We start from the raw sequence: 27,432 nt of genomic DNA on the forward strand, positions 1-27,432 counted from the left end.
GTGGATTGGGGTGATCAGTCCTTGGTTCCAAATATTGGGGAAGATGCCAGAGCTAAGTATGATGTTAAAGAGTTTTAGTATAGCCAATTGGAATTTGTTGTCTGTATATTTGATCATTTCATTGAGGATACCATCAACACCACAGGCCTTTTTGGGTTGGAGGGTTTTTATTTTGTCCTGTAACTCATTCAATGTAATTGGATAATCCAGTGGGTTCTGGTAGTCTTTAATAGATGATTCTAAGATCTGTATTTGATCATGTATATGTTTTTGCTCTTTATTCTTTGTTATAGAGCCAAAAAGATTGGAGAAGTGGTTTACCCATACATCTCCATTTTGGATAGATAATTCTTCTTGTTGTTGTTTGTTTAGTGTTTTCCAATTTTCCCAGAAGTGGTTAGAGTCTATGGATTCTTCAATTGCATTGAGCTGATTTCTGACATGCTGTTCCTTCTTTTTCCGTAGTGTATTTCTGTATTGTTTTAGTGATTCACCATAGTGAAGGCGTAGACTCAGGTTTTCCGGGTCTCTATGTTTTTGGTTGGACAGGTTTCTCAATTTCTTTCTTAGATTTTTGCATTCTTCATCAAACCATTTGTCATTATTGTTAATTTTCTTCGGTTTTCTATTTGAGATTTTTAGATTTGATAGGGAAGCTGAGAGGTCAAATATACTGTTAAGATTTTCTACTGCCAAGTTTACACCTTCACTATTACAGCGGAACGTTTTACCCAGGAAATTGTCTAAAAGGGATTGAATTTGTTGTTGCCTAATTGTTTTTTGGTAGGTTTCCAAACTGCATTCCTTCCATCTATAGCATTTCTTAATGTTACTCAGTTCCTTTGGCTTTGATGCCTCATGATTGATTATTGCTCTGTTTAAGTAGACTGTGATTTTGCTGTGGTCTGATAGGGGTGTCAGTGGGCTGACTGTGAACGCTCTGAGAGACTCTGGGTTGAGGTCAGTGATAAAGTAGTCTACAGTACTACTGCCAAGAGATGAGCTATAGGTGTACCTACCATAGGAGTCCCCTCGAAGCCTACCGTTGACTATGTACATACCCAGCGTGCGACAGAGCTGCAGGAGTTGTGACCCGTTTTTGTTGGTTATGTTGTCATAGTTGTGCCTAGGGGGGCATATGTGGGAGGGAATGCTGTCACCTCCAGGCAGGTGTTTGTCCCCCTGTGTGCTTAGGGTGTCAGGTTCTTGTCCGGTTCTGGCATTTAGGTCGCCACAGACTAGTACATGTCCCTGGGCCTGGAAATGATTGATTTCCCCCTCCAGGATGGAGAAGCTGTCTTCATTAAAATATGGGGATTCTAGTGGGGGGATATAGGTAGCACACAGGAGGACATTTTTCTCTGTTAGGATAATTTCCTTTTGAATTTCTAGCCAAATGTAAAATGTTCCTGTTTTGATTAATTTAATGGAGTGAGTTAGGTCTGCTCTATACCAAATTAGCATACCCCCTGAGTCCCTTCCCTGTTTCACACCTGGTAGTTTGGTGGATGGGACTACCAGCTCTCTGTAACCTAGAGGGCAACCAGTGGGTCCGTCTCCTCTATACCAGGTTTCTTGCAGGATGACAATGTCTGTATTACCGATTTCTTTGGTGAAGTCCGGGTTTCTGCTCTTTAGGCCAAAGGCAGATGACCTCAGGCCTTGGATATTCCAGGATAATATAGTGAAGGCTTTTTGTTCCATAGAGTGTCCAATGTTGTTGGTCGTGGTTTGGCCTCAGGCCAGTAAGTGTGAGCAGAGCCTGCTGAGCATCTGGTACATGCCATTGGCTTCGGCGAGTGTGAGAGTGGGGGTTGGGACTGTTTGCCCGCTCACTACCTGGGCGTATGTGTGGCTTCCATGTTGAGGCCCTCTTTGCGGGGGTGGGGTGCATGGGGTGGGCAGGAGTGGCATAGGTCTGATCTGAGGGGGCCTAAATGGGGTGTGGGCATGGTTGACGTGGGGGGGTGTTGATTGGTTGGGGTGGGGGTGTGGATGTGTCTGGGTGTACTGTGGTCTGGATGTAATTCCTCTTGGCGTGGGTCCTCTATGTGTAGGTCCAGGGGGGGGTCCTGCAGATCTGGGAGGGTGTCTCGCTGGTCTGGATGGGGTGTCTATTGATCTGTTGCTCCTGTGTGAAGTGTTGGGGATACGTTTGAGAGCGATGTCCTTTAGAGTTCGGGCAAAGGTGGGCACTGCTGCCTTGTAGAGGTGGACCTGGTCATAGAGGCTGTTCAAGTCCAGGGTGGAGTGGTGGGCCAGGAAAACGTTTGGTTTTGAGGCACAGTCACGGGAAATACTTGCATTTACCCGCTGTATTTATCTCTCTCCCCTCTCCACACGCCCCTCCGCGCTCCAGAGCCTCCAATGTCACAGCGAATAGATAAACGGGGGATTAGCCCACGTGGTAGCACCAATCTGATGACGGGAAGGAAATAATTACCCCACTAATGTAATTTATAGTTTTTTAATCAAGTAGCCTACACACGTTTCACCCCAAAAAATGATCAGGAGAGGGAAAATCTAGCCAAACCTCGCTAATTGGTGTGGCAGAAGAGAAAACGTTACCGGTTTGCTTAATTGATAATGTTAGCCTACATTTAAAAAAATGGTGAGATTGTTTCTAATGTTGATGGCTGGTTTTGGATATAGGCGCTAGCCTACATTTCAAATAGGCATACTTTATCGGACCATGCTAGCACACGAATAAAGGGGCTATACATAGGATAGTCATTATTTTTGGAAATCAAATAAAATATGCCTGGGGAAACGTGTGTTGCCTAGGGGATAATTTCGACATAAAACACCGGAGGTAAATCAACAAGACCGACAGACGTTTATTTTGATGAGCTAGAAAAGGACAACAGATTAAACAACATGCATCTGGCGCAAACATGCTTTCCTGCGGATAGTCAGGCGCTGCTATGCAGGGGTAGATTGTGTCAACTTGTTGGTGTTTGTTAGCCTGCATGGCTTTGTAAAACACTGATCTGGATATTACGCAAACACAAACCACACAGTAATTCATCTTTCGCTATTTCAAGGCCAACAACAACCACGGAATAATAAATTAGGTCCTATTTCCCCCCACAATCTGACAGACTTTTCTACTTAACTACGGAGAACTGTGTGTGTGAAGGGAAGGGCGTAGTGGAAATATAAGCGTTTGGGATCCTGGGGACAAGGGTTAGCCTACTTTTGACTCAAACCAAACTATTCCTGCTGGCAACAAGTCTCTTCCTCTTTAAAAAAAACAAGATCAACAAGGATGGAAAGTATAGTGCCCTGAGAGCGGAGCGGAACGCGAGAGCCAGCGTGGCAAGTTAAAACCAGGACTCAATACCACACAAACCACCGAGCCGACTGTAAGAGCAACAACAGTGAAAGCTGTGTGGGAGCACTGTGTTTCTAGACTAGATTATCCAAAATCGAGAGGTAGGTTATTCATAGTGGCAAATGTCAATAGTAAAGTATTTTTCATACCAAATAAATAGGTGACAAACTGTGTTTTTCCATAGTCCTAGTTAGAAAAGTCCCGGAAAAGGGAGGAATCCTACAACAAGAATTTCTGGAAACACTGGGAATTTTGGGTAAATTACCGGAATTTCACCTAAAAATGGGAATGATCTAGATAAATAAAATACGATAAAGGTTAACTTTTATTGCGATTTATTTAAATATTTTTTTTTGTAAAATATAAATACAAATAATAGTGTATTTAATTACAAAGTTTAAACACTTACATTGCCTAAACAAACAAACCAAACACCCCAGTCAGAAAAACAGTTACTGAAATGGTCATCTTATTTACAAGTTCAAGCATGAATCTCACTCTTCAATTGAAATGGCTTGTAGTATTTTACATTTATATTTTACAAAAAACCCACATCAAATATCTTAATTCCTCATTGTCATAAATAAGAGACAAATAAAGCTAGGTTTTTAGACAATGTTGAAAATAAAATCCCCAAATCTTTGGGATGAGCCATGAGTGCTAAAATGTTTTTGTCACAGTTCACCTCTATATATATATATATATATATCTGTCAAAGTCCAATGGGTCGGTAAAGCTCAAATCAAGTGCACTGCCATGATCCAAAGTCAAACAATGACCTGTTCACTAGCCTAGTCAACCCAAACAGTGTCAAAACCCACAACCTGACCACAACATGACAACCAAAGCAGCAGATATACAGTATTGATATATATATATAAAACAAATAAAATTGGCTGTTAATGTACACATATATAATATATTTATTTAAAAAATGCAGTTTGTGTGGCGCTGGGGTCTGTTTCCTCTTTGAAGGGATACTGTCCAGTATTCAACATCCAGTCCTCACAGGGCAGGGGAACGTACACATGGAGCATGTGTGTGTGTTGGCCACGTCCCAATACTCTCTCCTTCCTCCCAAAGTGTTCACTTCCCTTCACCGATTTGAAAGGAAAGGACTGGTATAAGAAACATGGTGGAAAACTACCACTAGCCAAATAACTGCACCAGATTTGTGGGAACTAGTGAAGGAGTGTCCACTTCAGGAGAAAGTAGATCTTATTGAGAGTCACCCTCTGTGTGTGTATCTCAGGGTCACGAGCGGGCTTTAGCTTTGACCCGGGCCCCTTTGGGCTCCCATCGGCTGTCCAAACACTCTAGCGAGGAGCCCAGCAGCGCAGCCAGCTCCGAGCTGGTCTCAACCAGGTCCAGCAGCTCCTTGCTGTCGGGGAGGAAGGCGGCGAGCTCGTCGGGGCACGAGAAGAGCTGCGACAGTGACGCCTGCTTGTAGAACTCTGCCTCGGCGATGGTTGCTACCTCCAGATGGGCGAAGGCTGCCCTGAACGCCCTGGAGGACATTCTGAGTCTCTTCAGGACGTCTGATAGGAGCAGCCAGTTTCTGGGACTGAGGGGGTTAAAGAGAGAGGAGGAGAGAGAGGGAACAGGTTAGCATGGCTCTACACTTCTCATGTGACACCAGTGGCTCCAGCTTTTCAACATTAGCTGTAATTATGGGCTGTAGCACCGTGGTTGGGGTTTTCAACATCTGTCACACACATATAAACACAAAGGCTTTTCTGGGGGCGCTCTGTGAATTCAGTTGGTGTGTGAATAATCCTTATGTGAGAATGGATGTGTGTAACCCCCCCCCCCCCCCCCACACACACACACACACACGGTAGGGTAGGTGATGAACAACAGGCGCTGTTCAATCGATAGCACTTGAAATGGTTAGCTGTGTAGCGCTGCGGCTGGGGAGCAGCTGAATGGGGAGAGGAGTGTAAATGCAAGCGCTGCCGAGCCTCCGTGTGTGTGTGTGTGTGTGTGTGTGTGTGTGTGTGTGTGTGTGTGTGAGAGAGAGAGCGCAGGCCGGCCTCATAGCCCAGGAGATCCATTAATACTGCATCAGCCAGAAGAGCAGAGCGAGCCGAGAGAGACAAGAGCAGAGAGAGAACGAGAGCAGAGCGAGAGAGAAAGAAAGAGTGGGGGAGGGGAGCTCCGCTGAGAGATGGAGAGAGAGAGAGAGTGGGGGAGGGGAGCTCCGCTGAGAGATGGAGAGAGAGAGAGAGAGTGTGGGAGGGGAGCTCCGCTGAGAGATGGAGAGAGAGAGAGCAGTGCTCAGACTGAAGATTACACAGAACAGTGCGCTGCAGCCAAGAGGGAGAGAATGAGAGGGAGGGGAGGAAGAGAGGGTGAGTGACGAGGCCGGGAGGAAAACGGTGTGGGAGGCAATTAGCGCTGTCTGCATTCACACACGTCTCTAGCTAACGTCTCCGGCTAACGGCAGCCTGCCGTGCTGCGTAGCGTCAATCTCCATCTTCTCTATATTTCTCTCCACCATCCTTCTACCAAACCTCCTCTCTCTGCCATCCTCTCTTTCTCCACCATCATTCTACCAAACCTCCTCTCTCTCTACCATCCTCTCTTTCTCCACCATCCTTCTACCAAACCTCCTCTCTCTGCCATCCTCTCTTTCTCCACCATCCTTCTACCAAACCTCCTCTCTCTGCCATCCTCTCTTTCTCCACCATCCTTCTACCAAACCTCCTCTCTCTGCCATCCTCTCTTTCTCCACCATCCTTCTACCAAACCTCCTCTCTCTCTACCATCCTCTCTTTCTCCACCATCCTTCTACCAAACCTCCTCTCTCTCTACTATCCTCTCTTTCTCCACCATCCTACCAAACCTAATCTCTCTCTACCATTCTCTCTTTCTCCACCATCCTGCCAAATCTCCTCTCTCTACCATCCTACCAAACCTCCCCTCTCTCTACCATCCTCTCTTTCTCCACCATCCTACCAAACCTCCTCTCTCTACCATCCTCTCTTTCTCCACCATCCTTCTACCAAACCTCCTCTCTGTACCATCCTCTCTTTCTCCACCATCCTATCAAACCCCCTCTCTCTCTGCCATCCTCTCTTTCTCCACCATCCTATCAAACCTCCTCTCTACCATCCTCTCTTTCTCCACCATCCTACCAAACCTCCTCTCTCTACCATCCTCTCTTTCTCCACCATCTTACCAAACCTCCTCTCTCTCTACCATCCTCTCTTTCTCCATCATCCTACCAAACCTCCTCTCTCTCTACCATCCTCTCTTTCTCCACCATCATACCAAACCTCCTCTCTCTCTACCATCCTATTAAACCTCCTCTCTCTCTACCATCCTCTCTTTCTCCACCATCCTACCAAAACCCCCTCTCTCTCTAACATCCTATCAAACCTCTCCCTCGCTCTCTCTCTCTCCCATCTTTCTATCAAATCTCCTCTCTCTCTACCATCCTATCAAATCTCCTCTCTCTCCACCATCCTATCAAATCTCCTCTCTCTCCACCATCCTATCAAATCTCCTCTCTCTCCACCATCCTATCAAATCTCCTCTCTCTCTACCATCCTATCAAATCTCCTCTCTCTCTACCATCCTATCAAATCTCCTCTCTCTCTCTACCATCCTATCAAATCTCCCCTCTCTCTCTACCATCCTATCAAATCTCCCCTCTCTCTCTACCATCCTATCAAATCTCCTCTCTCTCTACCATCCTATCAAATCTCCTCTCTCTCTACCATTCTATCAAATCTCCTCTCTCTCTACCATCCTATCAAATATCCTCTCTCGCTACCATCCTATCAATCCTCCCATCGTTCTCTCTAAAATCCTCTATCCAACCTCCTCTCTGTCTCTTTACCCACCCTCTCTGTTCCTCTCCATCTCTCTAACCCCCTAATGTTTCTCCTCCCTCATATCAGAGCAACCCACAGTATTAAAGAGCTCTGCTTCTACTAGTCTACCTTCTTCCCTCCACATAAATCAGTTCCTCCTGTGGCGAGCCCCCTGGTTAATGACACCCCCCTCCTCCTCCCTCCGCCAGGTCGGTGTGACTAATGACCCTCCCCCCTCCCTCCCCCAGGTCGGTGTGACTAATGACCCTCCCCCCTCCCTCCCCCAGGTCGGTGTGACTAATGACCCTCCCCCTTCCTCCCCCAGGTCGGTGTGACTAATGACTTTATCGATACCCTGATCATAATGATCCCTCCTCTCGTCTGCTTAATAACACACTGGATAGGGGGAGAGGAGGGACGGATGGATGGAGGGAACCCAACATGCAGTGAAGTGTAGGGTTACTGGTGAGAACAACAACACTGTTATAATGTGGCTGGGTAACCGTGACAATACTGTAATGTAATGGGCGGTCACAGGTGGACAGACTAAAGCTCATTATTTTGCTTACTGCAGGACAGAAACCGATTCAAAACTGTAGTCAGAACCGGAAGGAAAAATGTTATTTCTGGGGCCTATTATGACACACAGACACTTACCCCTGTGAGAGGGAGAGCTGAATGTTGTAGCAGGGCAGGAGGGGTCGGTCAGAGAACTCAAACTCAAAGCCCTGCCTCGTGTCGTCCTCCTCTCCCGGGCCTGGGGGGTTAGCCAGGATGTCATAGGCTGCTGGGTCCTCACCTGACTCTGTAACACACACACACACACACACACACACACACACACACACACACACACACACACACACACACACACACACACTGTTACAACACTATTCTGTAGAGATGACCAAACACACTGTTACAATACAATTCTGTAGAGATGACCAAACACACTGTTACAACACTATTCTGTAGAGATGACCAAACACACTGTTACAATAATATTCTGTAGAGATGACCAAACACACTGTTACAATACAATTCCGTAGAGATGACCAAACACACTGTTACAACACTATTCTGTAGAGATGACCAAACACACTGTTACAACACTATTCTGTAGAGATGACCAAACACACTGTTACAACACTATTCTGTAGAGATGACCAAACACACACACTGTTACAATACTATTCTGTAGAGATGACCAAACACACTGTTAAAACACTATTCTGTAGAGATGACCAAACACACACACTGTTAAAATACTATTCTGTAGAGATGACCAAACACACTGTTACAACACTATTCTGTAGAGATGACCAAACACACACACTGTTACAATACTATTCTGTAGAGATGACCAAACACACACACTGTTACAATACTATTCTGTAGAGATGACCAAACACACACACTGTTACAACACTATTCTGTAGAGATGACCAAACACACACACTGTTACAACACTATTCTGTAGAGATGACCAAACACACACACTGTTATAACACTATTCTGTAGAGATGACCAAACACACTGTTACAACACTATTCTGTAGAGATGACCAAACACACTGTTACAACACTATTCTGTAGAGATGACCAAACACACTGTTACAACACTATTCTGTAGAGATGACCAAACACACTGTTACAATACTATTCTGTAGAGATGACCAAACACACTGTTACAACACTATTCTGTAGAGATGACCAAACACACACACTGTTACAACACTATTCTGTAGAGATGACCAAACACACTGTTATAACACTATTCTGTAGAGATGACCAAACACACTGTTACAACACTATTCTGTAGAGATGACCAAACACACTGTTACAACACTATTCTGTAGAGATGACCAAACACACACACTGTTACAATACTATTCTGTAGAGATGACCAAACACACTGTTAAAACACTATTCTGTAGAGATGACCAAACACACACACTGTTAAAATACTATTCTGTAGAGATGACCAAACACACTGTTACAACACTATTCTGTAGAGATGACCAAACACACACACTGTTACAATACTATTCTGTAGAGATGACCAAACACACACACTGTTACAATACTATTCTGTAGAGATGACCAAACACACACACTGTTACAACACTATTCTGTAGAGATGACCAAACACACACACTGTTATAACACTATTCTGTAGAGATGACCAAACACACACACTGTTATAACACTATTCTGTAGAGATGACCAAACACACTGTTACAACACTATTCTGTAGAGATGACCAAACACACACACTGTTACAACACTATTCTGTAGAGATGACCAAACACACTGTTACAACACTATTCTGTAGAGATGACCAAACACACTGTTACAACACTATTCTGTAGAGATGACCAAACACACTGTTACAACACTATTCTGTAGAGATGACCAAACACACTGTTACAACACTATTCTGTAGAGATGACCAAACACACTGTTACAACACTATTCTGTAGAGATGACCAAACACACTGTTATAACACTATTCTGTAGAGATGACCAAACACACTGTTAGAACACTATTCTGTAGAGATGACCAAACACACTGTTACAACACTATTCTGTAGAGATGACCAAACACACTGTTACAACACTATTCTGTAGAGATGACCAAACACACTGTTACAACACTATTCTGTAGAGATGACCAAACACACTGTTATAACACTATTCTGTAGAGATGACCAAACACACTGTTACAACACTATTCTGTAGAGATGACCAAACACACTGTTACAACACTATTCTGTAGAGATGACCAAACACACTGTTACAACACTATTCTGTAGAGATGACCAAACACACTGTTACAACACTATTCTGTAGAGATGACCAAACACACTGTTACAACACTATTCTGTAGAGATGACCAAACACACTGTTACAACACTATTCTGTAGAGATGACCAAACACACTGTTACAACACTATTCTGCATCAGTGGCGATGACAGGTGAGTACTACACAGGTCAGGTTGCAGAACTCAAACAGGTGGGCACATTCCAAATGAAACACACATGACTGTCTACACCTGCATCACCCCCCACAACACACACATCCAGGGTTAAGCTGGAGATAAATGCCTGCGGCAGATAAGGTCAGCCTCGTCAAACAGGCACAGCCCCCCCCCCCCCCCCCCAATGATAGCATGAAGCAGCCAGGTGTTGCCCTGGGGCGCCCAGCTCCACTCAGCCCACCGAACCGACCGCAGGGTGTGTGTGCATCAGTGTGTTGAATAATGCAGGTGTGGAGAGATCCCAGCAGCCGTCCACCCCCACTTCATCCACTTCTGCCTTCACAGGACTAAGGGTGGTATTAGCATGGAATATCTAGCTGTTTTCTTGCGGGAAGAAGGGATGAAATATTAGCGTTGTCCATTAGGCAACATTTGAAACGACCTTGAAGAATTTCTACAAAGTTGTCACCGGTGACACTCAAGTCACAGAGAAAGATGAATTATGACCTTCAACTTCCGTTTGTAATATGATGCAGGAATGTAATACAGTTCTCTGTCCTCTCCAGCTGGAAGTCCAACCTCTCCCTGCTGTTCTAACACGGGGGGGCGGCTGTGGTCTGAGGGACAATTCAGAGAAAGGGAGGGGAGGAAAGGAGGGAGTGAGCAGAGGAGGAGGGAGAGGGGGATTAATTGGTAGTTTGTTGTGGGTCTCTAATAGACCCTCATGCCTCAGATTCCAGGACTGGAGGGAGGATAGAGGGAGTGGAGAGAGGAGGAAAGCGGGAGTGAAGAGAGGAGGATAGAGGGAGTGGAGAGAGGTGGATAGAGAGAGTGGAGAGAGGAAAATGATAGAGGGAGAGGATAGAGGGAGTGGAGAGGATAGAGGGAGTGTAGAGGGGAGGGTAGAGGGAGTGGAGAGGGGAGGATAGAGGGAGTGGAGAGGGGAGGGTAGAGGGAGTGGAGAGGGGAGGATAGAGGGAGTGGAGAGGGGAGGGTAGAGGGAGTGGAGAGGGGAGGATAGAGGGAGTGGAGAGGGGAGGGTAGAGGGAGTGGAGAGGGGAGGGTAGAGGGAGAGGATAGAGGGCGTGGAGAGGGTAGAGGGAGTGGAGAGAGGAGAGTAGAGGGAGTGGAGAGGGGAGGATATAGGGAGTGGAGAGAGGGAAAGGATAGAGGGAGAGGATAGAGGGAGAGGATAGAGGGAGTGGAGAGAGGTGGATAGAGTGAGCGGAGAGAGGGAAAGGATAGAGGGAGAGGATAGAGGGAGAGGAGAGGGGAGGATAGAAGGAGTGGAGAGGGGAGGGTAGAGGGAGTGGAGAGGGGAGGTTAGAGGGAGAGGATAGAGGGAGTGGAGAGAGGTGGATAGAGTGAGTGGAGAGAGGGAAAGGATAGAGGGAGAGGATAGAGGGAGGGTAGAGGGAGTGGAGAGGGGAGGATAGAGGGAGTGGAGAGAGGAGGATAGAGGGAGTGGAGAGAGGAGGATAGAGGGAGTGGATAGAGGGAGTGGAGAGAGGGAAAGGATTGCGGGAGTGGAGAGAGGAGGATGGAGAGAGTGGCGAGAGGAGGATGAGAGAGTGGCGAGAAGAGGATAGAGGACGATAGAGGTAGTGGAGAGAGGTGGATAGAGTGAGTGGAGAGAGGGAAAGGATAGAGGGAGAGGATAGAGGGAGTGGAGAGGGGAGGGTAGAGGGAGGGGAGAGGGGAGGATAGAGGGAGTGGAGAGGGGAGGGTAGAGGGAGAGGATAGAGGACGTGGAGAGGGTAGAGGGAGTGGAGAGAGGAGGATAGAGGTAGTGGAGAGGGGAGGATAGAGGGAGTGGAGAGGGGAGGATAGAGGGAGTGGAGAGGGGAGGATAGAGGGAGTGGAGAGGATAGAGGGAGAGGGGAGGGTAGAAGGAGCGGAGAGGGGAGGAAAGAGGGAGCGGAGAGGGGAGGATAGAGGGAGGGGAGGATAGAGGAAGTGGAGGATAGAGGGAGTGGAGAGAGGAGGATAGAGAGACTGGAGAGGATAGAGGGAGTGGAGAGGGTAGAGGGAGTGGAGAGAGGAGAGAGGAGGATAGAGGGAGTGGAGAGGGGAGGGTAGAGGGAGTAGAGAGGGGAGGGTAGAGGGAGAGGATAGAGGGCGTGGAGAGGGTAGAGGGAGAGGAGGGTAGAGGGAGAGGATAGAGGGAGAGAATAGAAGGAGTGGAGAGGGGAGGGTATAAGGAGCGGAGAGGGGAGGAAAGAGGGAGCGGAGAGGGGAGGAAAGAGGGAGCGGAGATGGGAGGAGAGGTGAGGATAGAGGGAGTGGAGGATAGAGGGAGTGGAGAGAGGAGGATAGAGGTGGATAGAGAGACTGGAGAGGATAGAGGGAGTGGAGAAGATAGAGGGAGTGGAGAGGGGAGGATAGAGTGAGGGGAGAGGTGAGGATAGAGGGAGTGGAGAGGGGAGGATAGAGGGAGCGGAGAGTGAGAGGAGAGGTGAGGATAGAGGGAGCGGAGAGGGGAGGATAGAGGGAGCGGAGAGGGGAGGATAGAGGGAGCGGAGAGGGGAGGATAGAGGGAGTGGAGGATAGAGGGAGTGGAGAGAGGAGGATAGAGGTGGATAGAGAGACTGGAGAGGATAGAGGGAGTGGAGAGGGGAGGATAGACGGAGTGGAGAGGGGAGGATAGAGGGTGTGGAGAGGGGAGGATAGAGGGAGCGAAGAGGGGAGGATAGAGGGAGGGGAGGATAGAGGGAGTGGAGAGAGGATAGAGGTGGATAGAGAGACTGGAGAGGATAGAGGGAGTGGAGAGGGGAGGATAGACGGAGTGGAGAGGGGAGGATAGAGGGAGTGGAGAGGGGAGGATAGAGGGATTGGAGAGGGGAGGATAGAGGGAGTGGATAGAAGAGGATAGAGGGAGTGGGAGAGGAGGATAGAGGGAGTGGGAGAGGAGGATAGAGGGAGTGGAGAGGCAAGGATAGAGGGAGTGGAGGATAGAGGGAGTGGAGAGGGGAGGATAGAGGGAGTGGAGAGGGGAGGATAGAGGGAGTGGAGAGGGGAGGATAGAGGGAGTGGAGAGGGGAGGATAGAGGGAGAGGATAGAAGGAGTGGGGAGGGGAGGATAGAGGGAGTGGAGAGGGGAGGGTAGAGGATAGAGGGAGAGGATATAGGGAGTGGAGAGGGTAGAGGGAATGGAGAGGGAGTGGAGAGGGGAGGATAGAGGGAGTGGAGAGGAGAGGATAGAGGGAGTGGAAAGGAGAGGATAGAGGGGGAGGATAGAGGGAGAGGATAGAGGGAGTGGAGAGGAGAGGATAGAGGGAGAGGATAGAGGGAGTGGAGAGAGGTGGATAGAGTGAGTGGAGAGAGGGAAAGGAGAGAGGGAGAGGATAGAGGGAGCGGAGAGGGGAGGAAAGAGGGAGCGGAGAGGGGAGGATAGAGGGAGCGGAGAGGGGAGGATAGAGGGAGCGGAGAGGGGAGGATAGAGGGAGCGGAGAGGGGAGGATAGAGGGAGTGGAGAGAGGAGGATAGAGGGAGTGGGAGAGGAGGATAGAGGGGGTGGAGAGGGGAGGATAGAGGGAGTGGAGAGAGGAGGATAGAGGGAGTGGGAGAGGAGGATAGAGGGAGTGGAGAGGGGAGGATAGAGGGAGTGGAGAGAGGAGGATAGAGGGAGTGGAGAGAGAAGGATAGAGGGGAGGATAGAGGGAGTGGAGAGAGGAGGATAGAGGTGGATAGAGAGACTGGAGAGGATAGAGGGAGTGGAGAGGATAGAGGGAGTGGAGAGGGGAGGATATAGGGAGCGGAGAGGGGAGGATAGAGGGAGCGGAGAGGGGAGGATAGAGGGAGTGGAGAGAGGAGGATAGAGGGAGTGGGAGAGGAGGATAGAGGGGGTGGAGAGGGGAGGATAGAGGGAGTGGAGAGAGGAGGATAGAGGGAGTGGGAGAGGAGGATAGAGGGAGTGGAGAGGGGAGGATAGAGGGAGTGGAGAGAGGAGGATAGAGGGAGTGGAGAGAGAAGGATAGAGGGGAGGATAGAGGGAGTGGAGAGGGGAGGATAGAGGGAGTGGAGGATAGAGGGAGTGGAGAGGGGAGGATAGAGGGAGTGGAGAGAGGAGGATAGAGGGAGTAGAGAGAGGAGGATAGAGGGAGTGGGAGAGGAGGGTAGAGGGAGTGGAGAGGGGAAGATAGAGGGAGTGGAGAGAGGAGGATAGAGGGAGTGGAGAGAGGAGGATAGAGGGAGTGGAGAGAGGAGGATAGAGGGGAGGATAGAGGGAGTGGAGAGGGGAGGATAGAGGTAGTGGAAACGGGAGGATAGAGGGAGTGGAGAGAGGAGGATAGAGGGAGTGGGAGAGGAGGATAGAGGGGGTGGAGAGGGGAGGATAGAGGGAGTGGAGAGAGGAGGATAGAGGTAGTGGGAGAGGAGGATAGAGGGAGTGGAGAGAGGAGGATAGAGGGAGTGGAGATGGGAGGATAGAGGGAGTGGAGGATAGAGGGAGTGGCGAGGGGAGGATAGAGGGAGTGGAGAGAGGAGGATAGAGGGAGTGGAGAGAGGAGGATAGAGGGAGTAGAGAGAGGAGGGTAGAGGGAGTGGAGAGGGGAGGATAGAGGGAGTGGAGAGAGGAGGATAGAGGGAGTGGAGAGAGGAGGATAGAGGGGAGGATAAAGGGAGTGGAGAGGGGAGGATAGAGGTAGTGGAAACGGGAGGATAGAGGGAGTGGAGGATAGAGGATGAGGGAGTGGAGAGAGGAGGATAGGGGGAGTGGGGAGAGGAGGATAGGGGGAGAGGAGAGAGGAGGATAGGGGGAGTGAGAGAGGAGGATAGGGGGAGTGGAGAGAGGAGGATAGAGGGAGTGGAGAGGGGAGGGAAAAGGATATAGGGAGAGGATAGAGGGAGTGGAGAGGGTAGAGGGAGTGGAGAGGATAGAGGGAGTGGAGAGGGGAGGGTAGAGGGAGTGGAGAGGGGAGGATAGAGGGAGTGGAGAGGGGAGGGTAGAGGGAGTGGAGAGGGGAGGATAGAGGGAGTGGAGAGGGGAGGGTAGAGGGAGTGGAGAGGGGAGGATAGAGGGAGTGGAGAGGGGAGGGTAGAGGGAGTAGAGAGGGGAGGGTAGAGGGAGAGGATAGAGGGCGTGGAGAGGGTAGAGGGAGTGGAGAGAGGAGAGTAGAGGGAGTGGAGAGGGGAGGATATAGGGAGTGGAGAGAGGGAAAGGATAGAGGGAGAGGATAGAGGGAGAGGATAGAGGGAGTGGAGAGAGGTGGATAGAGTGAGCGGAGAGAGGGAAAGGATAGAGGGAGAGGATAGAGGGAGAGGAGAGGGGAGGATAGAAGGAGTGGAGAGGGGAGGGTAGAGGGAGTGGAGAGGGGAGGTTAGAGGGAGAGGATAGAGGGAGTGGAGAGAGGTGGATAGAGTGAGTGGAGAGAGGGAAAGGATAGAGGGAGAGGATAGAGGGAGGGTAGAGGGAGTGGAGAGGGGAGGATAGAGGGAGTGGAGAGAGGAGGATAGAGGGAGTGGAGAGAGGAGGATAGAGGGAGTGGATAGAGGGAGTGGAGAGAGGGAAAGGATTGCGGGAGTGGAGAGAGGAGGATGGAGAGAGTGGCGAGAGGAGGATGAGAGAGTGGCGAGAAGAGGATAGAGGACGATAGAGGTAGTGGAGAGAGGTGGATAGAGTGAGTGGAGAGAGGGAAAGGATAGAGGGAGAGGATAGAGGGAGTGGAGAGGGGAGGGTAGAGGGAGGGGAGAGGGGAGGATAGAGGGAGTGGAGAGGGGAGGGTAGAGGGAGAGGATAGAGGACGTGGAGAGGGTAGAGGGAGTGGAGAGAGGAGGATAGAGGTAGTGGAGAGGGGAGGATAGAGGGAGTGGAGAGGGGAGGATAGAGGGAGTGGAGAGGGGAGGATAGAGGGAGTGGAGAGGATAGAGGGAGAGGGGAGGGTAGAAGGAGCGGAGAGGGGAGGAAAGAGGGAGCGGAGAGGGGAGGATAGAGGGAGGGGAGGATAGAGGAAGTGGAGGATAGAGGGAGTGGAGAGAGGAGGATAGAGAGACTGGAGAGGATAGAGGGAGTGGAGAGGGGAGGGTAGAGGGAGTGGAGAGAGGAGAGAGGAGGATAGAGGGAGTGGAGAGGGGAGGGTAGAGGGAGTAGAGAGGGGAGGGTAGAGGGAGAGGATAGAGGGCGTGGAGAGGGGAGAGGAGGGTAGAGGGAGAGGATAGAGGGAGAGAATAGAAGGAGTGGAGAGGGGAGGGTATAAGGAGCGGAGAGGGGAGGAAAGAGGGAGCGGAGAGGGGAGGAAAGAGGGAGCGGAGATGGGAGGAGAGGTGAGGATAGAGGGAGTGGAGGATAGAGGGAGTGGAGAGAGGAGGATAGAGGTGGATAGAGAGACTGGAGAGGATAGAGGGAGTGGAGAAGATAGAGGGAGTGGAGAGGGGAGGATAGAGTGAGCGGAGAGGTGAGGATAGAGGGAGTGGAGAGGGGAGGATAGAGGGAGCGGAGAGTGAGAGGAGAGGTGAGGATAGAGGGAGCGGAGAGGGGAGGATAGAGGGAGCGGAGAGGGGAGGATAGAGGGAGCGGAGAGGGGAGGATAGAGGGAGTGGAGGATAGAGGGAGTGGAGAGAGGAGGATAGAGGTGGATAGAGAGACTGGAGAGGATAGAGGGAGTGGAGAGGGGAGGATAGACGGAGTGGAGAGGGGAGGATAGAGGGTGTGGAGAGGGGAGGATAGAGGGAGCGAAGAGGGGAGGATAGAGGGAGGGGAGGATAGAGGGAGTGGAGAGAGGAGGATAGAGGTGGATAGAGAGACTGGAGAGGATAGAGGGAGTGGAGAGGGGAGGATAGACGGAGTGGAGAGGGGAGGATAGAGGGAGTGGAGAGGGGAGGATAGAGGGATTGGAGAGGGGAGGATAGAGGGAGTGGATAGAAGAGGATAGAGGGAGTGGGAGAGGAGGATAGAGGGAGTGGGAGAGGAGGATAGAGGGAGTGGAGAGGCGAGGATAGAGGGAGTGGAGGATAGAGGGAGTGGAGAGGGGAGGATAGAGGGAGTGGAGAGGGGAGGATAGAGGGAGTGGAGAGGGGAGGATAGAGGGAGTGGAGAGGGGAGGATAGAGGGAGAGGATAGAAGGAGTGGGGAGGGGAGGATAGAGGGAGTGGAGAGGGGAGGGTAGAGGATAGAGGGAGAGGATATAGGGAGTGGAGAGGGTAGAGGGAATGGAGAGGGAGTGGAGAGGGGAGGATAGAGGGAGTGGAGAGGAGAGGATAGAGGGAGTGGAAAGGAGAGGATAGAGGGGGAGGATAGAGGGAGAGGATAGAGGGAGAGGATAGAGGGAGTGGAGAGGAGAGGATAGAGGGAGAGGATAGAGGGAGTGGAGAGAGGTGGATAGAGTGAGTGGAGAGAGGGAAAGGAGAGAGGGAGAGGATAGAGGGAGCGGAGAGGGGAGGAAAGAGGGAGCGGAGAGGGGAGGATAGAGGGAGCGGAGAGGGGAGGATAGAGGGAGCGGAGAGGGGAGGATAGAGGGAGCGGAGAGGGGAGGATAGAGGGAGTGGAGAGAGGAGGATAGAGGGAGTGGGAGAGGAGGATAGAGGGGGTGGAGAGGGGAGGATAGAGGGAGTGGAGAGAGGAGGATAGAGGGAGTGGGAGAGGAGGATAGAGGGAGTGGAGAGGGGAGGATAGAGGGAGTGGAGAGAGGAGGATAGAGGGAGTGGAGAGAGAAGGATAGAGGGGAGGATAGAGGGAGTGGAGAGAGGAGGATAGAGGTGGATAGAGAGACTGGAGAGGATAGAGGGAGTGGAGAGGATAGAGGGAGTGGAGAGGGGAGGATATAGGGAGCGGAGAGGGGAGGATAGAGGGAGCGGAGAGGGGAGGATAGAGGGAGTGGAGAGAGGAGGATAGAGGGAGTGGGAGAGGAGGATAGAGGGGGTGGAGAGGGGAGGATAGAGGGAGTGGAGAGAGGAGGATAGAGGGAGTGGGAGAGGAGGATAGAGGGAGTGGAGAGGGGAGGATAGAGGGAGTGGAGAGAGGAGGATAGAGGGAGTGGAGAGAGAAGGATAGAGGGGAGGATAGAGGGAGTGGAGAGGGGAGGATAGAGGGAGTGGAGGATAGAGGGAGTGGAGAGGGGAGGATAGAGGGAGTGGAGAGAGGAGGATAGAGGGAGTAGAGAGAGGAGGATAGAGGGAGTGGGAGAGGAGGGTAGAGGGAGTGGAGAGGGGAAGATAGAGGGAGTGGAGAGAGGAGGATAGAGGGAGTGGAGAGAGGAGGATAGAGGGAGTGGGAGAGGAGGATAGAGGGGGTGGAGAGGGGAGGATAGAGGGAGTGGAGAGAGGAGGATAGAGGTAGTGGGAGAGGAGGATAGATGGAGTGGAGAGAGGAGGATAGAGGGAGTGGAGATGGGAGGATAGAGGGAGTGGAGGATAGAGGGAGTGGCGAGGGGAGGATAGAGGGAGTGGAGAGAGGAGGATAGAGGGAGTGGAGAGAGGAGGATAGAGGGAGTAGAGAGAGGAGGGTAGAGGGAGTGGAGAGGGGAGGATAGAGGGAGTGGAGAGAGGAGGATAGAGGGAGTGGAGAGAGGAGGATAGAGGGGAGGATAAAGGGAGTGGAGAGGGGAGGATAGAGGTAGTGGAAACGGGAGGATAGAGGGAGTGGAGGATAGAGGATGAGGGAGTGGAGAGAGGAGGATAGGGGGAGTGGGGAGAGGAGGATAGGGGGAGAGGAGAGAGGAGGATAGGGGGAGTGAGAGAGGAGGATAGGGGGAGTGGAGAGAGGAGGATAGAGGGAGTGGAGAGGGGAGGGAAAAGGATATAGGGAGAGGATAGAGGGAGTGGAGAGGGTAGAGGGAGTGGAGAGGATAGAGGGAGTGGAGAGGGGAGGATAGAGGGAGTGAAGAGGAGAGGATAGAGGGAGTGGAAAGGAGAGGATAGAGGGGGAGGATAGAGGGAGTGGAGAGAGGTGGATAGAGTCAATGGAGAGAGGGAAAGGAGAGAGGGAGAGGATAGAGGGAGCGGAGAGGGGAGGAAAGAGGGAGCGGAGAGGGGAGGATAGAGGGAGTGGAGAGAGGAGGATAGAGAGAGCGGAGAGGGGAGGATAGAGGGAGTGGAAAGGAGAGGATAGAGGGGGAGGATAGAGGGAGTGGAGAGAGGTGGATAGAGTGAATGGAGAGAGGGAAAGGAGAGAGGGAGAGGATAGAAGGAGCGGAGAGGTGAGGATAGAGAGAGCGGAGAGGGGAGGATAGAGGGAGCGGAGAGGGGAGGATAGAGGGAGTGGAGAGAGGAGGATAGAGAGGAGGATAGAGGGAGTGAGAGAGGAGGATAGAGGGAGTGGAGAGAGGAGGATAGGGTGAGTGGGAGAGGAGGATAGAGAGGAGGATAGAGGGAGTGAGAGAGGAGGATCGAGGGAGTGGAGAGAGGAGGATAGGGGGAGTGGGAGAGGAGGATAGAGGGAGTGAGAGAGGAGGATAGAGGGAGTGAGAGAGGAGGATAGAGGGAGTGAGATGAGGATAGAGGGAGTGGAGAGAGGAGGATAGAGGGAGTGGGAGAGGAGGATAGAGGGAGTGGGAGAGGAGGATAGAGAGGAGGATAGAGGGAGTGAGAGAGGAGGATAGAGGGAGTGAGAGAGGAGGATAGGGGGAGTGGGAGAGGAGGATAGAGTGAGTGAGAGAGGAGGATAGAGGGAGTGAGAGAGGAGGATAGAGGGAGTGAGAGAGGAGGATAGAGGGAGTGAGATGAGGATAGAGGGAGTGGAGAGATGGCCACATGGGCCACATGGGCCATCAATATTGATCGTAAGCAATACATGGGAGAAACTTGTGGTTTGGAGACAGGAGGTGAGGTCGGCAGGAGGTGAGGTAGGTAGGAGGGTAGGGAGGCAGGAGAGTAGGTAGGCAGGAGAGTAGGGAGGCAGGAGGTGAGGTAGGCAGGAGAGTAGGGAGGCAGGAGAGTAGGGAGGCAGGAGAGTAGGGAGGCAGGAGAGTAGGGAGGCAGGAGAGTAGGGAGGCAGGAGAGTAGGTAGGCAGGAGAGTAGGTAGGCAGGAGAGTAGGTAGGCAGGAGAGTAGGGAGGCAGGAGAGTAGGGAGGCAGGAGGGGAGGTAGGCAGGAGAGTAGGTAGGCAGGAGGGGAGGTAGGTAGGAGGGTAGGGAGGCAGGAGAGTAGGTAGGCAGGAGAGTAGGGAGGCAGGAGAGTAGGGAGGCAGGAGAGTAGGGAGGCAGGAGAGTAGGGAGGCAGGAGAGTAGGTAGGCAGGAGAGTAGGTAGGCAGGAGAGTAGGTAGGCAGGAGAGTAGGTAGGCAGGAGAGTAGGTAGGCAGGAGAGTAGGGAGGCAGGAGAGTAGGGAGGCAGGAGAGTAGGTAGGCAGGAGAGTAGGTAGGCAGGAGAGTAGGTAGGCAGGAGAGTAGGGAGGCAGGAGAGTAGGTAGGCAGGAGGGGAGGTAGGTAGGAGGGGAGGTAGGCAGGAGGGGAGGTAGGCAGGAGACTAGGTAGGCAGGAGAGTAGGGAGGCAGGAGAGTAGGTAGGCAGGAGGGGAGGTAGGCAGGAGGGGAGGGAGGCAGGAGAGTAGGTAGGCAGGAGAGTAGGTAGGCAGGAGAGTAGTTAGGCAGGAGAGTAGGTAGGCAGGAGAGTAGGGAGGCAGGAGAGTAGGTAGGCAGGAGAGTAGGTAGGCAGGAGAGTAGGGAGGCAGAAGAGTAGGGAGGCAGGAGAGTAGGGAGGCAGGAGAGTAGGGAGGCAGGAGAGTAGGGAGGCAGGAGAGTAGGTAGGCAGGAGAGTAGGTAGGCAGGAGAGTAGGGAGGCAGGAGGGGAGGTAGGCAGGAGAGTAGGTAGGCAGGAGAGTAGGGAGGCAGGAGAGTAGGGAGGCAGGAGAGTAGGGAGGCAGGAGAGTAGGTAGGCAGGAGAGTAGGTAGGCAGGAGAGTAGGGAGGCAGGAGAGTAGGTAGGCAGGAGAGTAGGGAGGCAGGAGAGTAGGTAGGCAGGAGAGTAGGTAGGCAGGAGAGTAGGGAGGCAGGAGAGTAGGTAGGCAGGAGGGGAGGTAGGCAGGAGGGGAGGGAGGCAGGAGGGTAGGGAGGCAGGAGAGTAGGTAGGCAGGAGAGTAGGGAGGCAGGAGAGTAGGTAGGCAGGAGGGGAGGTAGGCAGGAGGGGAGGGAGGCAGGAGGGGAGGGAGGCAGGAGAGTAGGTAGGCAGGAGGTGAGGTAGGCAGGAGAGTAGGTAGGCAGGAGAGTAGGTAGGCAGGAGAGTAGGTAGGCAGGAGAGTAGGTAGGCAGGAGGGGAGGGAGGCAGGAGAGTAGGGAGGCAGGAGAGTAGGTAGGCAGGAGAGTAGGGAGGCAGGAGGGGAGGTAGGCAGGAGAGTAGGTAGGCAGGAGAGTAGGGAGGCAGGAGAGTAGGGAGGCAGGAGAGTAGGTAGGCAGGAGGGGAGGTAGGCAGGAGGGGAGGGAGGCAGGAGGGTAGGGAGGCAGGAGAGTAGGGAGGCAGGAGAGTAGGTAGGCAGGAGAGTAGGTAGGCAGGAGGGGAGGTAGGCAGGAGGGGAGGGAGGCAGGAGAGTAGGTAGGCAGGAGAGTAGGGAGGCAGGAGAGTAGGTAGGCAGGAGGTGAGGTAGGCAGGAGGGGAGGTAGGCAGGAGGGGAGGTAGGCAGGAGGGGAGGTAGGCAGGAGAGTAGGTAGGCAGGAGGTGAGGTAGGCACAAAAGCGTAGCTCGCTCCGTAGCTGGGAGGGGAAATCTATCGGATACAAGAGAAGCCACTGTTCTCTTTTTCTGATGTTGTCCTTCTGAATCAATGCTCCTCCGAGAAGACTCCCACAGAGATTTACCTGAGGGTCTCTGTCTTCTTCCTGCTGCTCCTTTCTCTCTGTGTGTGTGTGTGTGTGTGTGTGTGTGTGTGTGTGTGTGTACTCACCACACACGGCGCTGCCGTAAAACTCCCAGTAGATGCCTTCGTCAGTGTCTTCACGCCCCTTCAGGTCGGAAAAATACTCTAGAGAGACAGAGACACAGTACAGCTATAAACAGGGACAGAGAGAGAGAGAGACACGGTACAGCTATAAACAGGGACAGAGCAGAGAGACAGAAACACGGTACAGCTATAAACAGGGACAGAGCAGAGAGAGAGAGACACAGTACAGCTATAAACAGGGACAGAGCAGAGAGACAGAAACACGGTACAGCTATAAACAGGGACAGAGCAGAGAGAGAGACGGTACAGCTATAAACAGAGACAGACCAGAGAGAGAGAGACACGGTACAGCTATAAACAGGGACAGAGCAGAGAGAGACACGGTACAGCTATAAACAGGGACAGAGCAGAGAGAGACACGGTACAGCTATAAACAGGGACAGAGCAGAGAGAGACACGGTACAGCTATAAACAGGGACAGAGCAGAGAGACAGAGACACGGTACAGCTATAAACAGGGACAGAGCAGAGAGAGAGAAACACAGTACAGCTATAAACAGGGACAGAGCAGAGAGAGACACGGTACAGCTATAAACAGGGACAGAGCAGAGAGAGACACGGTACAGCTATAAACAGGGACAGAGCAGAGAGAGACACGGTACAGCTATAAACAGGGACAGAGCAGAGAGAGACACGGTACAGCTATAAACAGGGACAGAGCAGAGAGAGACACGGTACAGCTATAAACAGGGACAGAGCAGAGAGACAGAGACACGGTACAGCTATAAACAGGGACAGAGCAGAGAGACAGAGACACGGTACAGCTATAGACAGGGACAGAGCAGAGAGAGAGAAACACAGTACAGCTATAAACAGGGACAGAGCAGAGAGAGACACGGTACAGCTATAAACAGGGACAGAGCAGAGAGAGACACGGTACAGCTATAAACAGGGACAGAGCAGAGAGAGACACGGTACAGCTATAAACAGGGACAGAGCAGAGAGAGAGACAGTACAGCTATAAACAGGGACAGAGCAGAGAGAGACACGGTACAGCTATAAACAGGGACAGAGAGAGAGAGACACGGTACAGCTATAAACAGGGACAGAGCAGAGAGAGAGACACGGTACAGCTATAAACAGGGACAGAGCAGAGAGACACAGTACAGCTATAAACAGGGACAGAGCAGAGAGAGACGGTACAGCTATAAACAGGGACAGAGCAGAGAGACACGGTACAGCTATAAACAGGGACAGAGCAGAGAGAGACGGTACAGCTATAAACAGGGACAGAGCAGAGAGAGACACGGTACAGCTATAAACAGGGACAGAGCAGAGAGAGAGACAGTACAGCTATAAACAGGGACAGAGCAGAGAGAGAGACACGGTACAGAGCAGAGAGACACGGTACAGCTATAAACAGGGACAGAGCAGAGAGACACGGTACAGCTATAAACAGGGACAGAGCAGAGAGAGAGACACGGTACAGCTATAAACAGGGACAGAGCAGAGAGAGAGAGACACGGTACAGCTATAAACAGGGACAGAGCAGAGAGACACAGTACAGCTATAAACAGGGACAGAGCAGAGAGAGAGACAGTACAGCTATAAACAGGGACAGAGCAGAGAGAGACACAGTACAGCTATAAACAGGGACAGAGCAGAGAGAGACACAGTACAGCTATAAACAGGGACAGAGCAGAGAGAGAGACACGGTACAGCTATAAACAGGGACAGAGCAGAGAGAGACACGGTACAGCTATAAACAGAGATAGAGCAGAGAGAGAGAGACACGGTACAGCTATAAACAGGGACAGAGGAGAGAGAATGAGAGAAAGAGATGCATATTTTTGTAGAGATGTCTGGCTCTGCATTGGTGAGAGACAGTGATAAAAAGAAAGGAAAAAACAGAGGATAGAGAAAGCCGCTGCTGCAGATGAGAGGAAAAGAGGCCGTATAAACCTTCCCCCGCCACCCACCCTGGCCCCCCACCCTGGCCCCCCACCCCCCAACCTGTCCCCCGCCCCCCACCCTGGCCCCCCCACCCTCCAACCTGTCCCCGCCCCCCACCCTGGCCCCCGCCCCCCAACCTGGCCCCCGCCCTGGCCCCCGCCCTGGCCCCCGCCCCCTACCCTGGCCCCCCACCCCCCACCCTGGCCTCCGCCACCCACCCTGGCCCCCCACCCCCCAACCTGGCCCCCCACCCTCCAACCTGGCCCCCCACCCTGGCCCCCGCCCCCCAACCTGGCCCCCGCCCTGGCCCCCGCCCCCCACCCTGGCCCCCGCCCCCTACCCTGGCCCCCCACCCCCCAACCTGTCCCCCGCCCCCCACCCTGGCCCCCCACCCTCCAACCTGGCCCCCCACCCTGGCCCCCGCCCCCCAACCTGGCCCCCGCCCTGGCCCCCGCCCCCCACCCTGGCCCCCGCCCCCTACCCTGGCCCCCCACCCCCCACCCTGGCCTCCGCCCCCCACCCTGGCCCCCCGCCCTCCCTGTTCACTCTGCCTCACGGTGGAACAGGCGGAGCACGGCAGTGTGTGTCAGACATGCATCTCTAATCAGATTCCACTCGGGAACCTTCAAAGCCGCTAGGGAGCCATGCACGCTCTCACAAACACACACACTTAAATCACCGGGTGTTCACTCCACCGAGTGTTCATTTAAAAACGGCTCCGGCTGCTTGGACAGCAGGTCACTATGTTTGCATTCTGTGTGTGTGTGTGTGTGTATGTTTATGTATGTGTTTGTGTGTGTGTGTGTTTGCGCACAGGGAGCGGGGGCAGCTGTGCGGGGGCTTGGCGTTGGGTGGGTAGTGTGGCAGTGCCAGAGGCAGCAAGGGAGTGGTGTGCCAGCTACAGCCATTCAGGGATTCAGCAGTTAAGCCTCATTAAAAAACCCACGGAACGACAGAGAAAGAGAGAGAGGGAAAGAGAGAGGCAGAGAGGGAAAGGAGAGAGAGGCAGAGAGGGAAAGGAGAGAGAGGCAGAGAGGGAAAAGAGAGAGAGGCAGAGAGGGAAAGGAGAGAGAGGCAGAGAGGGAAAGGAGAGAGAGAGGCAGAGAGGGAAAAGAGAGAGAGGCAGAGAGGGAAAGGAGAGAGAGGCAGAGAGGGAAAGGAGAGAGAGAGGCAGAGAGGGAAAGGAGAGAGAGAGGCAGAGAGGGAAAGGAGAGAGGCAGAGAGGGAAAGGAGAGAGAGAGGCATAGAGGGAAAGGAGAGAGGCAGAGAGGGAAAGGGAGAGGCAGAGAGGGAAAGGGAGAGGCAGAGAGGGAAAGAAGAGGCAGAGAGGGAAAGGGAGACGCAGAGAGAAAGGAGAGAGAAAAAACGAGGCGAAGGAAAGTAAGAAAGTGTGTGCTGTGCTAGCTGCGAATTAGAGCTCCCAGGGAGAGGGAACACATTGGGGGAGGAGGTGGAAATCAGACTGGCAGGCAGCACATCCAGACAAACCTGACGATTTACCATGCCCCCCTTCTCTCTCTCTACTTCCTCTCGCTCCATCTTTCATTCTCTCTCTAGCTCCTTCATGCTTGCTCAGCCTCGTTCCAGTTCTCTCTGTCACACTAACCCCCCCTCTATATTTCATTCTCTCTCTCTCTTCACGCTCCCTCCATCTGTCTTTTAGTCGTACTCACTCTCTCTATTTCACACACTCACTGTTTCTAGCTTCCTTGCGCTTGCCGTGTCTCTAACGTGGTCTTACACAAAGCCTGGGAGTTGAGACGGAGAGAGGAAAGGAACGAGAGCACGGAAGGAAGGCTATTACCCTGCAACGCCACTGAGTGTGTTCATTTGTTAGTGCTGGCTTGTATATATGCCTCTCTGCAGTGTGTGTGTGTGTGTGTCAGCAGGGTATAGCTGAGCACTGTGCTCCCCATAGCTCTACATGACAGGCTGGCTCTGTGGCCGTGCTGCTCTGTGGCCGTGCTGCTCTGTGGTTTGCGGGGGAAGCAGCCGTTTTAAATGCTAAGTGGGAAGTGGTGATTAGGGGAAGAGAGCGGAGGGAGAGAGGGAGCGAGGGAGAGCAGAGAAGAGAAGAAAAGAGAGGTGCCTGGCTCTGATTGCTACCCCCATCCACCCCTCCTTCTGCCCCCTCCTCTCCCCTCTCCCTGGGTAATGTGGGTCACGATATTGCAGCACTCAGCGCTCAGGGCAGTGTGTGTGTGTGTGTGTCAATGGAGATACGTCTCTCTACCGACACACACCGCCTCTGTGTTACATCACCACCATACTTCCAGAGAGAGAGAGAGAGGAGAGTCCAGGGAGGGAAGGGAGAGAGGAGAGTCCAGAGAGGGAAGAGAGAGAGTAGAGTCCAGGGAGGGAAGAGAGAGAGGAGAGTCCAGGGAGGGAAGAGAGAGAGGAGAGTCCAGGGAGGGAAGAGAGAGAGAGGAGAGTCCAGGGAGGAAAGAGAGAGAGGAGAGTCCAGGGAGGGAAGAGAGAGAGGAGAGTCCAGGGAGGGAAGAGAGAGAGGAGAGTCCAGGGAGGGAAGAGAGAGAGGAGAGTCCAGGGAGGGAAGAGAGAGAGTAGAGTCCAGAGAGAGAGGAGAGTCCAGGGAGGGAAGAGAGAGAGAGGAGAGTCCAGGGAGGGAAGAGAGAGAGGAGAGTCCAGGGAGGGAAGAGAGAGAGGAGAGTCCAGAGAGGGAAGAGAGAGGAGAGTCCAGGGAGGGAAGAGAGAGGAGAGTCCAGGGAGGGAAGAGAGAGAGGAGAGTCCAGGGAGGGAAGGGAGAGGAGAGGGAGGATAAGACAGGGAGGGAGGAGCGGAGAGGACAAGGAGGGAGGGAGTGCTCCTAGTGGGTTCTGGGGTGCTCCTAGTGGGCAGGCTTATGTAAAATAGTATCAACTCATCAACACTTGAGGATTAGTGAAAGTGAGTGGAGCGAGGCAGAGAGGGCTGGAGCTGAAGCAGCACTGTAGGCCACCGTGGAATTGAACTGAAGGGGGAAATTCTAATCCCCCTTTTTGCCTAAATGAATTGGATATGTTGTGCGTTTTCTCTCTCTCTCTGGGAAGTACAGATCAGGTTAGGTGAGTGGAGTGAACTAGGCACCGTTTGGCAATCGCTGCTGGAGTGTGTATAAGAGGAGTGTGTTTGTGTGTGTGTGAGGGAGAGTGTGTGTGTGTGTGTGTGTGTGCGCCAGAGCAGGGCTGATTAATAATGACCTGAAATAGCCGGGGAGGAGAACGGATGGAGGGAGGAAGAGAGGAAGAGAGGGAGGGAGAGAGGAAGAGAGGGAGGGAGAGGGAGGGAGGAAGAGAGAGAGAGGAAGAGAGAGAGGAAGAGAGAGAGAGAGGGAGGAAGAGAGGGAGAGAGAGAGAGGAAGAGAAGGAGAGAGAGAGGGAGGAAGGGAGAGAGAGAGGGATGCTAGCTCACTGCGGTTCTCTCAAGCACTCAATGGAACGCTGTCCTCTACATCCCCTTGGTATATCTCCTCACCATCCATTTAAACTGTGTGTGTCTGTCTGTGTGTTTGTGTGTGTGTGTGTGTAATGAGGCTGTCCCTATCCTGG

At 52.4% G+C, this 27,432-nt stretch overlaps 1 protein-coding gene across 2 annotated transcripts in view; it reads right to left on the reverse strand.

Moving 5' to 3' along the window:
• Nucleotides 1–3,769: 3,769 nt before the first annotated feature.
• LOC139412857 (BCL6 corepressor) overlaps nucleotides 3,770–27,432 on the reverse strand; it is a 127,303-nt gene continuing 103,640 nt past the window's right edge. For both annotated transcript variants that reach the window (XM_071159605.1, XM_071159606.1), the window contains 3 exons: nucleotides 21,939–22,016; nucleotides 7,810–7,957; nucleotides 3,770–4,898 (listed from right to left, as the gene is read on the reverse strand). In XM_071159605.1, coding sequence (XP_071015706.1) covers nucleotides 4,589–4,898; nucleotides 7,810–7,957; nucleotides 21,939–22,016 — 536 coding nt within the window. In that variant the 3' untranslated portion in view covers nucleotides 3,770–4,588. The remainder of the gene's footprint in view (nucleotides 4,899–7,809; nucleotides 7,958–21,938; nucleotides 22,017–27,432) is intronic.

Source organism: Oncorhynchus clarkii, chromosome 7, assembly GCF_045791955.1.
Source record: "Oncorhynchus clarkii lewisi isolate Uvic-CL-2024 chromosome 7, UVic_Ocla_1.0, whole genome shotgun sequence".
NCBI classification, from domain to species: Eukaryota; Metazoa; Chordata; class Actinopteri; order Salmoniformes; family Salmonidae; genus Oncorhynchus; species Oncorhynchus clarkii.